At 36.9% G+C, this 16,534-nt stretch overlaps 1 protein-coding gene across 1 annotated transcript; it reads right to left on the minus strand.

The window, feature by feature from the left end:
* Positions 1 to 622: 622 nt before the first annotated feature.
* Positions 623 to 16,286, minus strand: RFC3 (replication factor C subunit 3). The gene is made up of 9 exons (XM_004012131.6): positions 16,123 to 16,286; positions 14,311 to 14,448; positions 13,897 to 13,964; positions 11,576 to 11,673; positions 7,404 to 7,585; positions 6,235 to 6,371; positions 6,047 to 6,145; positions 2,112 to 2,181; positions 623 to 911 (listed from the first exon to the last, which is right to left on the minus strand). The coding sequence occupies exons 1-9, from the start codon at positions 16,207 to 16,209 to the stop codon at positions 720 to 722; spliced, it is 1,071 nt and encodes a 356-aa protein (XP_004012180.1). The 5' UTR covers positions 16,210 to 16,286; the 3' UTR covers positions 623 to 719.
* Between the last annotated feature and the right edge of the window lie 248 nt (positions 16,287 to 16,534).

Below are 16,534 nucleotides of genomic sequence, written 5' to 3' on the forward strand. Positions count from 1 at the left end.
ACAATATAACAGCATACTTGTTCGAAGAATAATTTCAACAGTAATATACCTTTGCTTCAGAACAATATGATGGATATTCTTTAGGATTCTCAAGTATTAATGAAAAGATCTTTATTTCTTAATAGTCAACCTTATACCAAATCTGAATCATTGAATTAAAAGCTGGATTTCTACAGTTTTAACAGATATGGTCCATGCAATTTTCTCCATACCCATGCTATTATAATTCAAAATTAATTCCTATATATGCTGCAAAAATATAATTCTTGGTTGAGGGAAAATATGATTAAAAATAATGACTTGCCAAGCAAAAATTTATGCACCTGTGGCCAAAAATGGTCATCTGGAGGTAAGAAAACAAACCCTGATTTTTTAGGTCAATTTCCTTCAGCAGGGGAGAGAGTGGATGGAAATGGGAGGATCAACACTGCATACTTGGAAAACATACTTTTAAAGTAAATTAAAATCATGTTCCTAGACTCTACAGTTTCCAATTGTATCCTTTCAATACACTTCAACAGTACAGGAGCAGTTATCTAACTCAGAGAATAATGATTAATAATTCAAAGAAATTACTACCTTCCCCCCTCCAAAAAAAAAAACCAACACAAATAACACATAATTAAGTAATGTTAGTTTATTTTATCTGCAGCTCTTCCAATATAAATTGAACATAAATGATGATACTGAGAAATATTAGGAAGAATTACTGAGAGATGTCAGAATATCATGCCTTCCAATCCATCCTCCATGAACTTCTTATAAAGTGCCATAAATTTGGCCACAAATGCTTCCAAGTGATAAATGGCTTTGCTACCGAGTTGTAGACGATGTTCATAGTAAGCTGCCATCTGGGCCACTTCTCCTTTCAGTTGTCCATCACAATTATGTAAAAGCTCTGAGAGAAGGCCCTAAAGAAAAATAAATAGCAATTTTTAAAAGTAATAATTAAAAAAATATTAGCTAAACACGCTTTACTTTTCTCACTCAAAAAGGAAGTGAAACTTAAATACTGATATGTTCTCTTTTTTATTTCTGATGGACCAGCAGACTTCTAAGCAGACTTCTAAAGAACGTACTATTCTATAGAGTAAAAATGTGGTAGTTATCTATCATATTTCAACCTCAAATACTTCAGTGTACAAAGATTTAAGTACAAAGATGCTTACTGTAGCATTATTAATTATGATACTCTGTAGACAACCTGAAGTCTAACACTAGACTTCAGTTGTAACACAGGGGTTATATCCAAAAAACTGGTATAGTCATACAATGAAATCCCAGTCATGTACCAAAAAGAATGAGGTAAATCTGTACTGTCATGAAATAGCATCCATACTACACTGCTGAATTTAAAAAGCAAAATAGTGTAAAAGACACTAAAGCTTTGTGAAACTTACATACATGGACTCAATTCAATGTGACTTGAAAAGAGGGCTTATGAAAACAGAAGGGGGAACCTTCACTTTTCACTTCATATATTTAGTATCATTTGAATGTTTTCATGTAATTTTAATAAATACAAAGAAATAAAAAGTTCTGTATTACCTAAGATGTAACAGTCAATCTAGAATATCCTTCTAGCTAGAGAGTCAATTAGGTTCAGACCAGACCTAAAGCTGTCCCTCACAAATCACTACCACCTTCTTTAACCTCAATTTTCAAGTGCACTGAGGCTTGCTGTCTAAAATATTAATACTATTCCCTGACTACTTGCATGGATCCATCTTTCAATCCTTCAAGTTTCAGATTAAACATACCTTCCACAGAAGCCATCACTGACCTTCCATAACTCAGCCCTCCATTTTTATCATTTCATCTTTGTAGTACTTAGACCATTCTGAAATCCTCTTGCTTCTTGTTTCCCATTCCATTTCACCAAAATGTAACTTCTCTGAAGCAGGCCCACCCTTGTTTTCTTCAACACACTCCTAACGGTGACTGGCACACCTTACAAGTTCCATACAATTTGGACTCTGAGTATCTGCTGAACTAATGAGCTAGACAGAAAGAACTGACAACATATCTTTGTGCAGCAAAAGCCATGATACCCCATAATCAAAGTCCAAATTGTATGGTTATAGACAGCACAAGATTTGAAATCAGAATACCTTCATTATTATTTCAGGAGGAATACAATGAGTTAGAAGCTCATACAGTCTTCCACGAACTTCAAGGAGCCTGAACAAAACAAAACAATACTTTGTGATGAAAACAGATCATTTTTCCAAGTACCTACTGTGCCATCTTACTGTAAGAATTACACATCCCAATACAAACATTTTCTTCAATGGCTTATCATATTTAAGATATATATACGGGAGCTTTTCCTAACTTTAGTTCATCTTTCTAAAACAAAATTATAGAACTGTTTTAAAGTCAGACAACGTTTATATTCATTTACATATACAGACACACACCAACATAGTATTTATATATATACACTAAAAATACAGAAGACTTCACGGATAGTAAGGGTTAAGCTTATTCACACCACCAATTTTAATATACTTTAATGATACATCAAGTAATATTTTTCTTTCCTTCTCCAGATAGATGATACATAGGAAATGAGAAAATGGTTATGAAAATATTAAATAATAAGTCAATTACAGAAGAAAAGAAAATATAGCCATGAATATAACATGTTGTTATCATTTCGACTGCAAAGGAAAAAAGACATTATAGCAGAGAAACAAAGCTGTTTTGTCATAAAAGGGGCATTACAAGAGGGTACAGGTAGGCACAAACCAGGCTGGCTAAGTGAATATGGCCATTTGTTGGAGGGCTCTATAAGCTCATAATTCTAAGCCCTCCTCATAACACTTTCAGGAAGAAAAACTGGTTGAGGGAAATATACATGTAACATATTAAAACAGCAAGAAGAAAAGTAACAAATTATATTTACAAAAGTAACTTAATCTTTCTAAATATACTTACCTATCCCTAAAGAAAAAATATTGTTTTGAATCTTTACCAAAACAAGATGGCTTTATGTTCTTTATTTCAGATCAATCAGGGAAGTGATTTTTAAAAGATTTCTTCAAAGCAGAAGTTAAGACCCCTTTCCTGAGATTCCAGGAGTATGAAGTTGTGCCACAATAAAACTAAATAAGTGGGAAAAAAAGACTACCATTTTTTGAGCAACTGCTATACACAAGACACTATGACAATAATTTAACTCAGTCACCACACCAGCTATGGTGAGGCATTATCTCCATTTTTTTTTTTTTTAAAGAAAAAACTAAGGCCTGGATGGTTTAAATAACCTGACAAAGTTGACCATAGCAGAGCCATGATTTAAGCACAAATCTGTCTTAGCCCATACCCTTCCAGTGTCTGCCAAAGCATCTATTTAATCTCTTATCTGTATGAGGTTCACTGCTGTACGCTATTTCTCACAAACACAAGTCTCTCACTGAAGAGAACATGAAGTTCAGAGAGGTTAAGCTTCCAGCAAAACTTATATAACTGAAGCAGCATTACCTCAAGTCTGATTCCAAAGGCCTTAATGTCTCTTGGACGTGACAGTATGTACCCCAAATAAAATCTGATCCTTAATGTAAAAATGACAGATGGTAATAATAATGTATATAGCTTATTTCTGAAAAACTGACTCACAATATTTACCTATAAAACTGTACTGTAACAATACTGTCTATATCTCACACATGTTCTCATGCTTCTCTTATCCTGAGTTCTAGTACGATTTTGTTTCTAAAAAATTAATACATTCTACATTATTAAGCCTGTGTCATTATCTCTTGGAGGTTACAAGTGATAATGAGTACAAATTATACTATCAAAGAAACATGGTATTCTAGAACTGCCTCTGCCTCTCACTAACCAAATGTCCCTGAAAAAAGCAACAATCTCCCAAAGAATCAGTTTTCTATCTGTAAGATGGTAATAATGCATTCCTCATAGGACTATTATTTGAATTAAATGAAATAGTATAAATGTCAGCATAATAATTGCTCATCAGATTTAAGCTGCTATTCACATGAGAAAGGTGGAGCAGAGAACCTGCCTGCAAAGGCAGGAGATGCAAGAGATGCAGGTTCAGATCCCTGGATGGGGAAGATCCCCTGGAGAAGGAAATGGCAACTCACTCCAGTATTCTTGCCTAGAAAATTCCACGGACAGAGAAGCTTGCGGGGCTACAGTCTACGGGGTCAAAAAGAGTTGGACACTACTGAGCACATATCACAGACACATATCACATTAGAAAATAAGAAATTTTCTAAGATGTATCAAAAAAAAGAATCAAGACTATAAATATTACAGCACTACAAGGTCAAAAATCAGGAGTCACTGGTAATGTGCAGACCAATGTTCAAAATGACAGTGGCCATCCTAGTATTTCTGGACAGCTTTGAGGCTTTCGGAAATTAAGAGGAATATTTTGTTTTAAACACACAGTGGCATCAAATCACAAATCTGTTCATCTAAATAGGGAACAGCAGCACTTCCTCTTGGACAAATTCATTTATGAGCTGTCAAAATTTGTTTGGAAACTGGAGGAACGGGCAGCGGCAGCAGCAGAATTAAGAAAAGTAATAATCAACTTAAGTCTTAAAAATACATTTAATAATGTCAAATACTGCAACATCTGTACCTAAATCTCTTTTAAGAGTGGGAAAGTTCAACTATTATCATCAATTTTTCTTCTTTAAAATCAGAACAAAAAACAAGAAAAGTCACCTTTGGTGTGGAAATATTTCATGAAAGTAAAAAGCTCCTCAGACATGCTTCATTTGAATTTTATTTCCTTAAAACTTGAGATTTCTTCACTACCTGACAATATTTACAAAATGGAATGCACACGTTTTCCTAAAGTCAAGGTTTCTTTTCTCAAGAATCTACTTAAAACATCTGGCACTTTTCAAAAACTATTTCTTCAACTAAAATAGATGAAGAGGAATTCAATGCAAATTTTGATAAAATATCAAGTACCAATTTTCTATGACCATTCACCTCCTCTAATCTATTATGGTTGTCCAACAGTACATATTACAATTTCCTTTGAAGAATTTCTTGTAAAAATAACAATTCTCAGATATACTACCTAAAAGAAGAAACACAGTTTCTCCTTCTCCCAATTATGTTCACGTAAACCAGGGAAGCTTACCTTTCACTGGTTGCACTCAATCTAGTCTGTTTCCTAAAATAATCAATAACCCTCTCTAAAGTCCAAAGATGGGTTTCTCATTTCAGACAGGCAAAATAAGTAGGAGACTGTGTCTCAGTGAGCTTATGGGACCTTCACCAGACTTTCCAAAAGTACCAAGCCTTAAGACCGTCACTCTTGATTTGGAGAAGAGCCAATTGCCCTCCTTAATCAAAGTCATAACAAATCCAACAGGCTGTGGTTGAAGTACTTTCAGTATGGTCTATTACTGAATAAGAGACCCAAGAAGTAAACAGAAACATCTGTGCAAAAAATATGCACAAAACACTTCCTACATACTGACGGCACATACGCAGTATTCTTCTTAATGGAGCCTATCATCACACATGAGCACAGGGTCTTCTAGTTCTCAAACTACTATCACACAATCTCTCTTCATTATACAAATGAAAAAGCTGAAGCTCTAAGTTTATAAAGTTACCTGCTTAAGGACACTTAGCTAAAAATTAGTAGAACTAGAAGTCTACCCACAGTCTAGAGTCTTTCTATAACACATCAATTATAAAGTTATAGTGTCATCTTCAATATTAGAAAGCTAGACACATCATGCATTAATATTAAATCATCCAAGATTCTGAGGGGGAAAAAAAACCTTAAACTTCCAAAATTTGTTTCAATTTATGTTTAAGTTACATACTTACATGCCAGTAGCTTCTTAAAAGCCATGATATACACCAACTATTCTGAACCATTAAATGTCTAAAACCCTACTTTTTCTTTAGAAGTATAGTATAAGTTAAATTTAATTATAATGCTAAATGACATGGAATGAGTATAAAACAGCTAATCTAGAACTTAGAATATCTGCACTGTCTCAGTGATCAAACTTTTATGGTGATCTTTTATAGTGGTTACCTCTGTGGAGTTTGTTGACTGACAATAGCATTGGCAGTCTCTCTCAGATACACCTCCCAATCTGTTTCAGGGATTTCTTGATCTGCAGTAAAAGGATATCTACATGACAAAAAGAGAACACAATAAATTAAACAAGAGTGGTTTATGTCACAACATGATTCCTGTAGTAACTGACCCCTTTTACTCACTGTTGCACTCTGCAGGCTTCACACATAAGCAGAGCTTTTCTGAGATTTCTGCAGGACTTCTCTGCAAGTCTATGAGCCAGTTGTGGAGGAAGATTTAGACCCTCCTTCTTACACACAGTAGATAACACATGGCAAATCTACAAATAAAATAATCAACAAAAATGGGCAATCTGTTAAACTATATGCTGAGACAATTTCTGTTAAGAGTATTGTTACAGAACCCCAACCTTTCTTTTTTTGGTCACTACCCTAACTTAATCCACTGTTCCTTCAGCAGGAAGCCAGGGGTCTAACCTAGCTATCACGTAGAGTTAGCAACTAGATGGGCACCTGGAGAAAGATCTGGTCCCAGTTCCATGCCTGCCAGCCTCCTCGAGGCAGCAGGGAGTTGGAGACAAAGGGCCTCAGGTTGGTGGCAAATGGCAAAGACACTGCTCACAAGGCTGCCAAGTTGAGTTGCACAAGAGTAACTGAACACAACTCAGGCACTAAGATGTGAACAGTACTCATGGGAGAGACGTAACTTGGTGGTCCTGCTGCTTTATAAACATTTTTAACTCTAAAACTCTCAAAATCTTTACAAGTGAAACTCACAACACAATGTCACTTATCCCTACTTTGCATAAAATCACCTCAAACCTATTAACAGCAGACACTTGCTTATTGTGAGAAACTGGCATTTTTACTGATTGCTATTAAGAATGATACGACTGAAGCGACTTAGCAGCAGCAGCAGCATTAAGAATGATAAAGGAAAAAAATACATGTTATGTTGACTCAGACTAACTTTGGTCTCTGAATTGGACTAGGAATTCCCAAATCATCTTCTTGCAAAATCTATTTCCTGAATATTCAAGTCTCCTCTACAAGCCAATTAAGTCAGGTTGAGGTAGAAGCCACTAAATAACTAGCTTTCCCTTAGTTTCATAAAATCCACAATTACTACCTATTTAAAGTAAAAGATGATTTAAAGAAAAGAATATTTTCTATATACTGGTATCTGATATTTACTACTATACAGATAATGGTTTGAGTTAGCACCTAGGCCATAGCTATTTCTGAATTGCTGACATAGTTCACTAAGTTTTTACAAGAACAAACACAATAGGGATGTACACACAGTATGCATGAAATCTGAACTGAATTCTGAAAAGTTTAACTTGACTTACATCTTCAATGCTGGGAGCAGGTACACGAACTGCAAGGCACCTACTACGAATAGGTGGTATCACTTTAGATGTAGAATTGCAACACAAGATCAATCTGCAGGTAGACATATACTTTTCCATGGTTCTGCGCAGGGCATGTTGAGCATCTTTAGTGAGTTTGTCAACTTCCGTCAATAACACAACTGAGTCAAGAAGAAACAAAACAAACTTTTGAGTATTTATCTTTCTCATTATTCAGAGTGAAATCCTAAATAGTTAAGCCTAATATACTACTTTTCCCGTTGGAGAAAACATACAAAAGTTATAGGTATGGTGGGAATAATTTATTTTTATTTTAAAAAAATTCTCACTTTACTCTGTATAATAGGCTCCAGTTTCATCCATCTCATTAGAACTGATTCAAATGTATTCTCTTTAATGGCTGAGTAATACTCCATTGTGTATATGTACCACAGCTTTCTTATCCATTCATCTGCTGATGGACATCTAGGTTGCTTCCATGTCCTGGCTATTATAAACAGTGCTGTGATGAACATTGGGGTACACGTATCTCTTTCAATTCTGGTTTTCTCAGTGTGTATGCCCAGCAGTGGGACTGCTAGGTCATATGGCAGCTCTATTTAGTTTTTTAAGGACTCTCCACACTGTTCTCCACAGTGGCTATACTAGTTTGCATTCCCACCAACAGTGTAAGAGGGTTCCCTTTTCTCCACACCCTCTCCAGCATTTTATTGCTTGTAGACTTTTGGATAGCAGCCATTCTGACTGGTGTGAAATGGTACCTCATTGTGGTTTTGATTTGCATTTCTCTGATAATGAGTGATGTTGAGCATCTTTTCATGTGTTTGTTAGCCATCTGTATGTCTTCTTTGGAGAAATGTCTGTTTAGGTCTTTGGCCCATTTTTTGATTGGGTCATTTATTTTTCTGGAATTGAGGTGCGGGAGTTGCTTGTATATTTTTGAAATTAATTGTCAGCTGCTTCATTTGCTATCATTTTATCCCATTCTGAAAGCTGTCTTTTCCCATTGCTTATAGTTTCCTTTGTTGTGCAGAAGCTTTTAAGTTTAATTAGGTCCCATTTGTTTATTTTTGCTTTTATTTCCAATATTGTGGGAGGTGGATCATAGAGGATCCTGCTGTGATTTATGTTGGAGAGTGTTTTGCCTATGTTCTCTTCTAGGAGTTGTATAGTTTCTGGTCTTACATTTAGATCTTTAATCCATTTTGAGTTTATTTTTGTGTATGGTGTTAGAAAGTGTTCTAGTTTCCTTCTTTTACAAGTGGTTGACCAGTTTTCCCAGCACCACTTGTTAAAGAGATTGTCTTTTCTCCATTGTATATTCTTGCCTTTGTTAAAGATAAGGTGTCCAGAGGTGTGTGGATTTATCTCTGGGCTTTCTATTTCGTTCCATTGATCTATATTTCTGTCTTTGTGCCAGCATCATACTGTCTTGATGACTGTGGCTTTGTAGTAGAGCCTGAAGTCAGGCAGGTTGATTCCTCCAGTTCCATTCTTCTTTTTCAAGGTTGCTTTGGCTATTCGAGGTTTTTTGTATTTCCATACAAATTGTGAAATTATTTGTTCTAGCTCTGTGAAAAATGCCATTGGTAGCTTGATAGGGATTGCATTGAATCTATAAATTGCTTTGGGTAGTATACTCATTTTCACTATATTGATTCTTCTAATCCATGAACACGGTATATTTCTGCATCAATTAGTGTCCTCTTTGATTTCTTTCACCAGTGTTTTATAGTTTTCTATATACACATCTTTTGTTTCTTTAGGTAGATATATTCCTAAGTATTTTATTCTTTTCATTGCAATGGTGAATGGAATTGTTTCCTTAATTTCTCTATTTTCTCATTATTAGTGTATACAGAGAAGTAATCCAGAAAGAAAAACACCAATACAGTATACTAATGCATATATATGAAATTTAGAAAGATGGTAATGATAACCCTGTATGTGAGACAGCAAAAGAGATACAGATATATAGAACAGTCTTTTGGACTATGGGAGAGGGCAAGGGTGGGATGATTTGGGAGAATGGCATTGAAATATGTATATTATCATATGTGAAACAAATCACCAGTCCAGGTTCAATGCATGATACAGGATGCTCAGGGCTGGTGCACTGGGATGACCCAGAGAGACAGTATAGGGAGGGAGATGGGAGGGGGGTTCAGGATGGGGAACACATGTGCACTCACGGCAGATTCATGTCAATGTATGGCAAAACCAATGCAATATTATAAAGTAATTAGCCTCCAATTAAAATAAATAAATTTATACTAAGAAAAAATTCTAAGACCAAACACTAGGATATAGAAGTTAAAGAGGTTATTTTGTTGCAGAATCTACTGTAGTCTTTTTATACTTATATGCAGTAAAAATCACCAAGACAAGGATATAGTGTGCTGCATTTACCCAAAATATTTCACTCAGGTGTGTACTTCTGTAGAAAATCTTAGCATTCTAAGGAATATACTTTGGAAAACACTATTACAAGAGATGTAGCAAATAAGGGATAAAGATATCTGCTTACTTGCACAATAAGATTCTACCTGGTCATAATCAAGGATTGGCCTTAAAGCGTTTGAGAAATTCAGTATACAGGGACTAAATCCAGCTGTTGCATTAAATTACTTCAAGAAGATGACAGTGGTAGCAGTGCAGCATTTGAATCTCTTCCATAAAAGAACAGATTCCAAGATCCAAGACAACATTTACATTGAAACTAGGTGACAAGCTGTCCCCAAGAACCCTAAATATAAGTAAGTGAGAGCAAGAAACTATGTGTGGGAAGAAGTGGCTAGGATCCACCAGCTTTCTGATATCTTCAGAACAGGAGAAACTTAAATCACCCAAAAAGCACACTGAATATAAGAGCCAATCTGAGAACAGCATCCATAGGGTTCAATTCATGGACAAGAACTAAATGTTCTTGATGCAATAAGATCTGACAGAGCAGTGGACTGAAAATAACAAAATGAAGCTCTCTTCCAAGACAATGCTTCCCAATGACAAATTCTGGAAATCAAACCCAAACTGAATAAATAGAAAAAATAAAAACAAGATTAACCGCAATATCTGACAAGGATAGCACCAAAAAAAAAAATAATAATAATGCAAAACTAAATCATTGCTAGGCAGAAAACAGCAAAATATTTTAAAAACTGTAGTGAGGATAACTCCAGAAATACAAAGCAGTTTCATTAGACGATCCAGTTAAGATAATAATGAGAACTAAGAAGAAAAATTATAAGACCACAGAAGTGTATTTGAAAAAAAATTTTATTTTGAAATGTAGAGATTAAGGAGAAAAGATAAGAAATAGGCTGGAATATGTAAGATGATTCACAAAACAGTAAAATGAGCAATGAAAAAATGGTAAAATTATCACATTCACTAAAGAAAAAGTACAGCTTATTTTCTCTACTAACACTGACAAGGATTAAAAATAATTAATAAATGTTAGAGAGAAATGGGCATTCCTAAATACTGCTGGCAGTAGCACAAATCAAATGAAGAATTTGGCAAGATATGTCAAAAGCATTAAATATTGCCATTTTCCTTCTCTAGGAGATCTTCCAGACCCAAGGATTGAACCCAGGTCTCCAAAATGGCAGTCCACTCCAGTACTATTGCCTGGAAAATCCCATGGATAGAGGAGCCTGGTAGGCTACAGTCCATGGGGTCGCAAAGAGTCGGACACGACTGAGCGACTTCACTAACTCACTCTCGCGTTCCAGGCGGATACTATAACCTCCAAGCTACCAGGGAAACCCAGTGAACATTAACTTTGGTTCAAAGAATCATTATTTTTAAATCATGAAATTCCCTATTTTAGATTGTTTTTCCATTACTCATCTAAATATTTTACTAATTCTAAAATAACAAATAGGTGGCACAAACAGTTCTCTTTTTCACACAATTCAACTCCATTAGACTATAAACTCCTAGGAGCACAGAGATTGTTTCTCTTCTTCACTTTTACATATTAAAAAAAAAAAAAAGGTGGCATAGTGCTTGGCACAGAACAGGTTAATAAATATTTGCTAAATGGTTGGAATTTACATTCCTCATTACATTTCCCTCTTATACCCACTGCTTACAATTTAAGCGTCTGCCTCATCCAAAAAAAAAAAAAAAAAAAAATTATCACATACCTTTAAAATCTTTTTGAGAGCTTGTTTCAAGTTGCTGTGATTGTGCCACTGTTTTCAGCATCTCCTGAATTACTACCCGATCGCTATTTCCAGCATCACTATACAAAATAAAAATAGTGGTAAATACATACATGTAAATATTTAATAAGTACTAACCCTTATTCGTGGAGAAGGCAATGGCAACCCACTCCAGTACTCTAGCCTGGCAAATCCCATGGACGGAAGAGCCTGGTAGGCTGCAGTCCATGGGGTCGCTAGGAGTCAGACACGACTGAGCAACTTCACTTTCACTTTTCACTTTTCTGCATTGGAGAAGGAAATGGCAACCCACTCCAGTGTTCTTGCCTGGAGAATCCCAGGGACAGGGGAGCCTGGTGGGCTGCCGTCTCTGGGATCGCACAGAGTCGGACACGACTGAAGCAGCAGCAGCAGCAGCAGCAGCAACAGCAACCCTTATTCGTAAGCTAAGAAAAATCTTGAAGATCTTCAGTGATTACAGTTTTAAGCAAACTGAATGACACTACATTCACAAAAATTTAAAACTGAAGTGTTTTAGGATCACTAATGACTGTGGATCACAATGAACTGTGAAAAATTCTGAAACAGATGGGAATACCAGACCATCTGATCTGCCTCTTGAGAAACCTGTATACAGGTCAGCAAGCAACAGTTAGAACTGGACACGGAACAACAGACTGGTTCCAAATAGGAAAAGGAGTACGTCAAAGCTGTATATTGTCACCCTGCTTATTTAACTTCTATGCAGAGAATATCATGAGAAATGCTGAGCTGGACAAAGCATAAGCTGGAACCAAGACTGCCGGGAGAAATATCAGTAACCTCAGATATGCAGATGACACCATCTTTATGGCAGAAAGTGAAGAAGAACTAAAGAGCCTCTTGATGAAAGTGAAAGAGGATTGTGAAAAAGTTGGCTTAAAGCTCAACATTCAGAAAATTAAGACCATGGCATCCAGTCCCATCACTTCATGGCAAATACATGGGGAAGCAGTGGAAACAGTGGCTGACTTTATTTTTCTGGGTTCCAAAATCACTGCAGATGGTGACTGCAGCCATGAAATTAAAAGAGGCTTGCTCCTTGGAAGGAAAGTTATGACCAACCTAGACAGCATATTAAAAAGCAGAGACATTACTTTGCCAACAAAGGTCTGTCTAGTCAAGGCTATGGGTTTTCCAGTGGTCATGTGCGGATGTGAGAGTTGGACTATAAAGAAAGCTGAGTGCCGAAGAATTGATGCTTCTGAACTGTGGTGTTGGAGGAGACTCTTGAGAATCCATCCCTTGGACTGCAAGGAGATTCAACCAGTCCATCTTAAAGGAGATCAGTCCTGGGTGTTCATTGGAGGGACTGATGTTGAAGCTGAAACTCCAATACTTTGGCCACCTGATGCGGAGAGCTGACTCATTTGAAAAGACCCTGATGCTGGAAAAGATTGAGGGCAGGAGAAGGGGACGACAGAGGATGAGATGGTTGAATGGCATCACTGACACAATGGACATGGATTTGGGTAAACTCTGGGGGTTGGTGATGGACAGGGAGGCCTGGCGTGCTGCGGTTCATGAGGTTGCAAAGAGTCGGACACGACTGAGCGACTGAACTGAACTGAAACATTCCTATACTCAACTAAAATTCGATTAATGTAACTGAAAACACTAAACATGTTCTTAATATTAAGTTTCAGTTCAGTTCAGTCACTCAGTCGCGTCTGACTCTTGCGACTCTTTGTGAACCACAGCACGTCATTTATACCAATATCATTGCTTTAGTACTTAAGCCCTGTACCTCACAAACCAAAATAAGTTACCTGGTTAATTTAGGTTGAATGTCAATTCCAAACACCTGAAAAACAAACAGCTTAATCTCCAATTGACTATTCGTGCTACAGAAGAACTCTTAATGAGAAAAAGAGGGCAAAGAAATCAGCTTTAGGTTTATTTTTCCAAACAGCCATCATGTCCTTCTCAGTATTATTAAATCAATATACCGTCTAATTAAAAAACTGAAAGAAAATGGAAAGAATGAACTAGTAACCCAAATTCACTTTATGTAACACACAGAGCTTTAGGGAGCAAGAACTTAATTATTAAAAATTTTTGACTTGGGGGAGGGATCTCAGAGAGAAGGGAAAGTGGAAAGGTTCTAGACTTCCTGTTTCACACAGGGCAGCTTCATTTTCATTTGTTTTATATTTTGTCTCTCCATACATGATTTTATATCAAAAAAGCATTCTACTCTTTAAAAAAAAAAGTCTGAACACCACTATTCTAAAAATGCTTATTTCTATGTAGTGGCCACTTACCTAGGATTAACTTCAAGGTGATAATTGCTTGCAATAGTGCTAATTTCAATTTTCTTTTTCGATGGAGTCTGTGGACAAAGAAAATAGTTATTTTTTTAATGTTTATTGGCTATTTCTCCTATTATCTGTATTTCATTGTTTTTTAATTATATAAACAATTTATGCTTATTAAAGAAATAAAAATCACCACTAATGTTAGCCCCATTCTTAATGAAACCTCCAAACTATCCCCAGTTAACAGCAGATCATTATAAACAATCTGCATATGCCCTTTCACAGCCTTTTCCACGATAATACACAAAAATAAACACATACTATTAATAACACATTACTGAATAGTGTCTGTGTTTCTCATAAAAATTGTTTTTAAAGGAGGTAATCATATATATTTCGGTTTCAAAGTGAAATGCTTACTGTGATGGTCTGATGTTCAATTCTCAATTTTTCCACTCCAACACCATAAAGTTCACGTAGAATACACATAATTCTTGTCTTTTTTCCAGCACCTGATGGTCCATACACTAACAGATGTGGAAAGTCACCACACTGTACCTGGAATAAAACGGATAAAGCATTTTCCCTAGAGAAGCCACCACCCCTACGTGTAGAAACTTTTTATGTATGAAATATTTTATGTCTTTATGAAAGTTCAAAAACGTGTGTGTCAATGAACATAGAGACAGATGTATCTTTAACTATTAAATCGATTATTCCCCTGGAATTAATGCTAGATAGGCTGGATGGCATCACCGACTTGATGGACATGAGTTTGTGGAAACTCTGGGAGTTGGTGATGGACAGGGAGGCCCGGCGTGCTGCGATTTATGGGGTTGCAAAGAGCTGGACACAACTGATCAACTGAACTGAACTTATATATCTAGCACAGTACATGTAAGATACAATACTATATGCTAGAAAGCAAGAAATCCCAAACCTGGCTATCAGATATGCTAAAAAAAACTTTTAAGGAAAGACTGATTAATTCCAGGACTCCATCCACAAGACTAAGATTCAGTAACTGAGACTGTGATGACTGCCATAGTTTGCACTTCTACAAAGAGTCCCTTGGATAAGAAATGAGTGCATTTGGTTTTATTTGGAAGGTAAAGGAAAACTTTTTAGGGGAGAAGAAAAGCGAAGTGGGGAAAGGAAGGCAGCCAACAAGTGTTACCACTTAAATACCACTCTGGACATCTGGAGCTTGATCCTGCTGGGGATACACCTGAAGCCAGTGTGAAAATACATTACAGTATTAAACCACCCAAGGAGTGGGGAAGCTGGAATATGATACAAAACCCCTCCTCAAACCTTTGCTAGCTTGGGAAAAAAAATGGGGGAGGTGTTAATTCCCTAGCATTTCAAGTCTGCTTAGAGGTGTGAGCAAGAAAAAGCCTCCAGCAAGTGCAGATGCAGGGAGCTGGAAGTCAGGTCCGTGTAATCTCACAAGTTAAGACCAAGAGAATGGAGTAGGATGCTGGAGTAGTTCTGTATTACAGAACAAGCCTACGTATTTTGAATATGTTCACAGGTGATTCTGATGCTCAGTCAGGCTTGGGGATCAGCACTGTGAAGGTTATAAAGATGACAAGAACACGGACCTTAACTTCAGATGCATAAAATCTTGTGAGTGTAATTTTATAAATAACCATTTAAAAATAAGTAAGTATCAACAGAAGTGCTGTTAAGTGAACTTTAATACTTTAAAAACTTATCTAACGTTGGCACTGAAAGAAAGAAGTGTCAAGGAAAGGAACTATTCACCTAATACAATGCATGGAAAAAGGAGATGCTCCACAAATACAGCCTTCATTTTTAAAATTTCGATCTCAGCAAAAATAAAAGTCATGCCGTGTTTCACAGTTTTATTAAGTTGAAGATTAAAACGTAAACAGGTGAATACTTTTGAAAAGCAAATCTATTAACTCAAGACTAACATACTAAATCTGTTCAAATATTTATTCCAAACCCTATACAATAAAAAACGGGACAAAGAAAATAAAATATATCCCATGGCTAAGAAAATCAAAGAGGACAGTCCTCAGGGAGACTTTCTTTGTTTGCAAGCACAGCCCCCGGCCCCACAGTCTGTCCCCGTCCCTGTTTTACTGTTCTCCACAGCACTTGACATCTAAAGCCCGAGCAAAGCTCCGCTCTTGAGGGGCGCGAAACCCCTGAGTGGCGCTCCTCCCCTCCCCCGGCTCTCGCCGCCCCGTCCCGCCGACTCACCAGGTTGCGCAGCTGGGCCGCCTGCTCCTTGTGATAGTCCAGCTGTCCCAAGGAGCAGGGCCGGTATTTGTCCACCCAGAGGCTCATTCCAGCCCGAGTTCCCAGGGTCAGACACTCTAATGTCCCGCGCGCGCGCGCCCCACTCACACGCTCAAACAAGTTTTCCCGCGAGCTCCAAATCTCGCGACATCACTACCGGCGTGTTCGCGTAGTTAGGGACGCAAAGACTACGGAAGCCTAGTTTGGACAGAATTGGTCGCAATATCGGAACCGCCTACTTATTAATGTTCATTGTTTCATTTAATAATTTACTCTTTGCTCTCATCCTTAACATAGTACAGGAATTATTAAGCAAAACTGGAAAATTGGCTCTGATACTCTAGGAGTCAAATCTGGGTACTTCAGAGAGACC

The sequence above is a fragment of the Ovis aries genome, chromosome 10, assembly GCF_016772045.2.
Source record: "Ovis aries strain OAR_USU_Benz2616 breed Rambouillet chromosome 10, ARS-UI_Ramb_v3.0, whole genome shotgun sequence".
Lineage (NCBI taxonomy): Eukaryota > Metazoa > Chordata > Mammalia > Artiodactyla > Bovidae > Ovis > Ovis aries.

What these genes read in the sequence shown, in the direction of transcription:
- RFC3 (XM_004012131.6), bottom strand. Translation starts at nt 16,209, where the DNA reads ATGAGCCTCTGGGTGGACAAATACCGGCCCTGCTCCTTGGGACAGCTG. An exon ending in CACCTTGAAGTTAATCCTAG is followed by an intron (nt 11,674 to 13,896) that starts GTAAGTGGCCAC and finishes TATTTTGTATAG; the next exon opens with TGATGCTGGAAATAGCGATC. An exon ending in CTCTCAAAAAGATTTTAAAG is followed by an intron (nt 7,586 to 11,575) that starts GTATGTGATAAT and finishes TTCTTGACTCAG; the next exon opens with TTGTGTTATTGACGGAAGTT.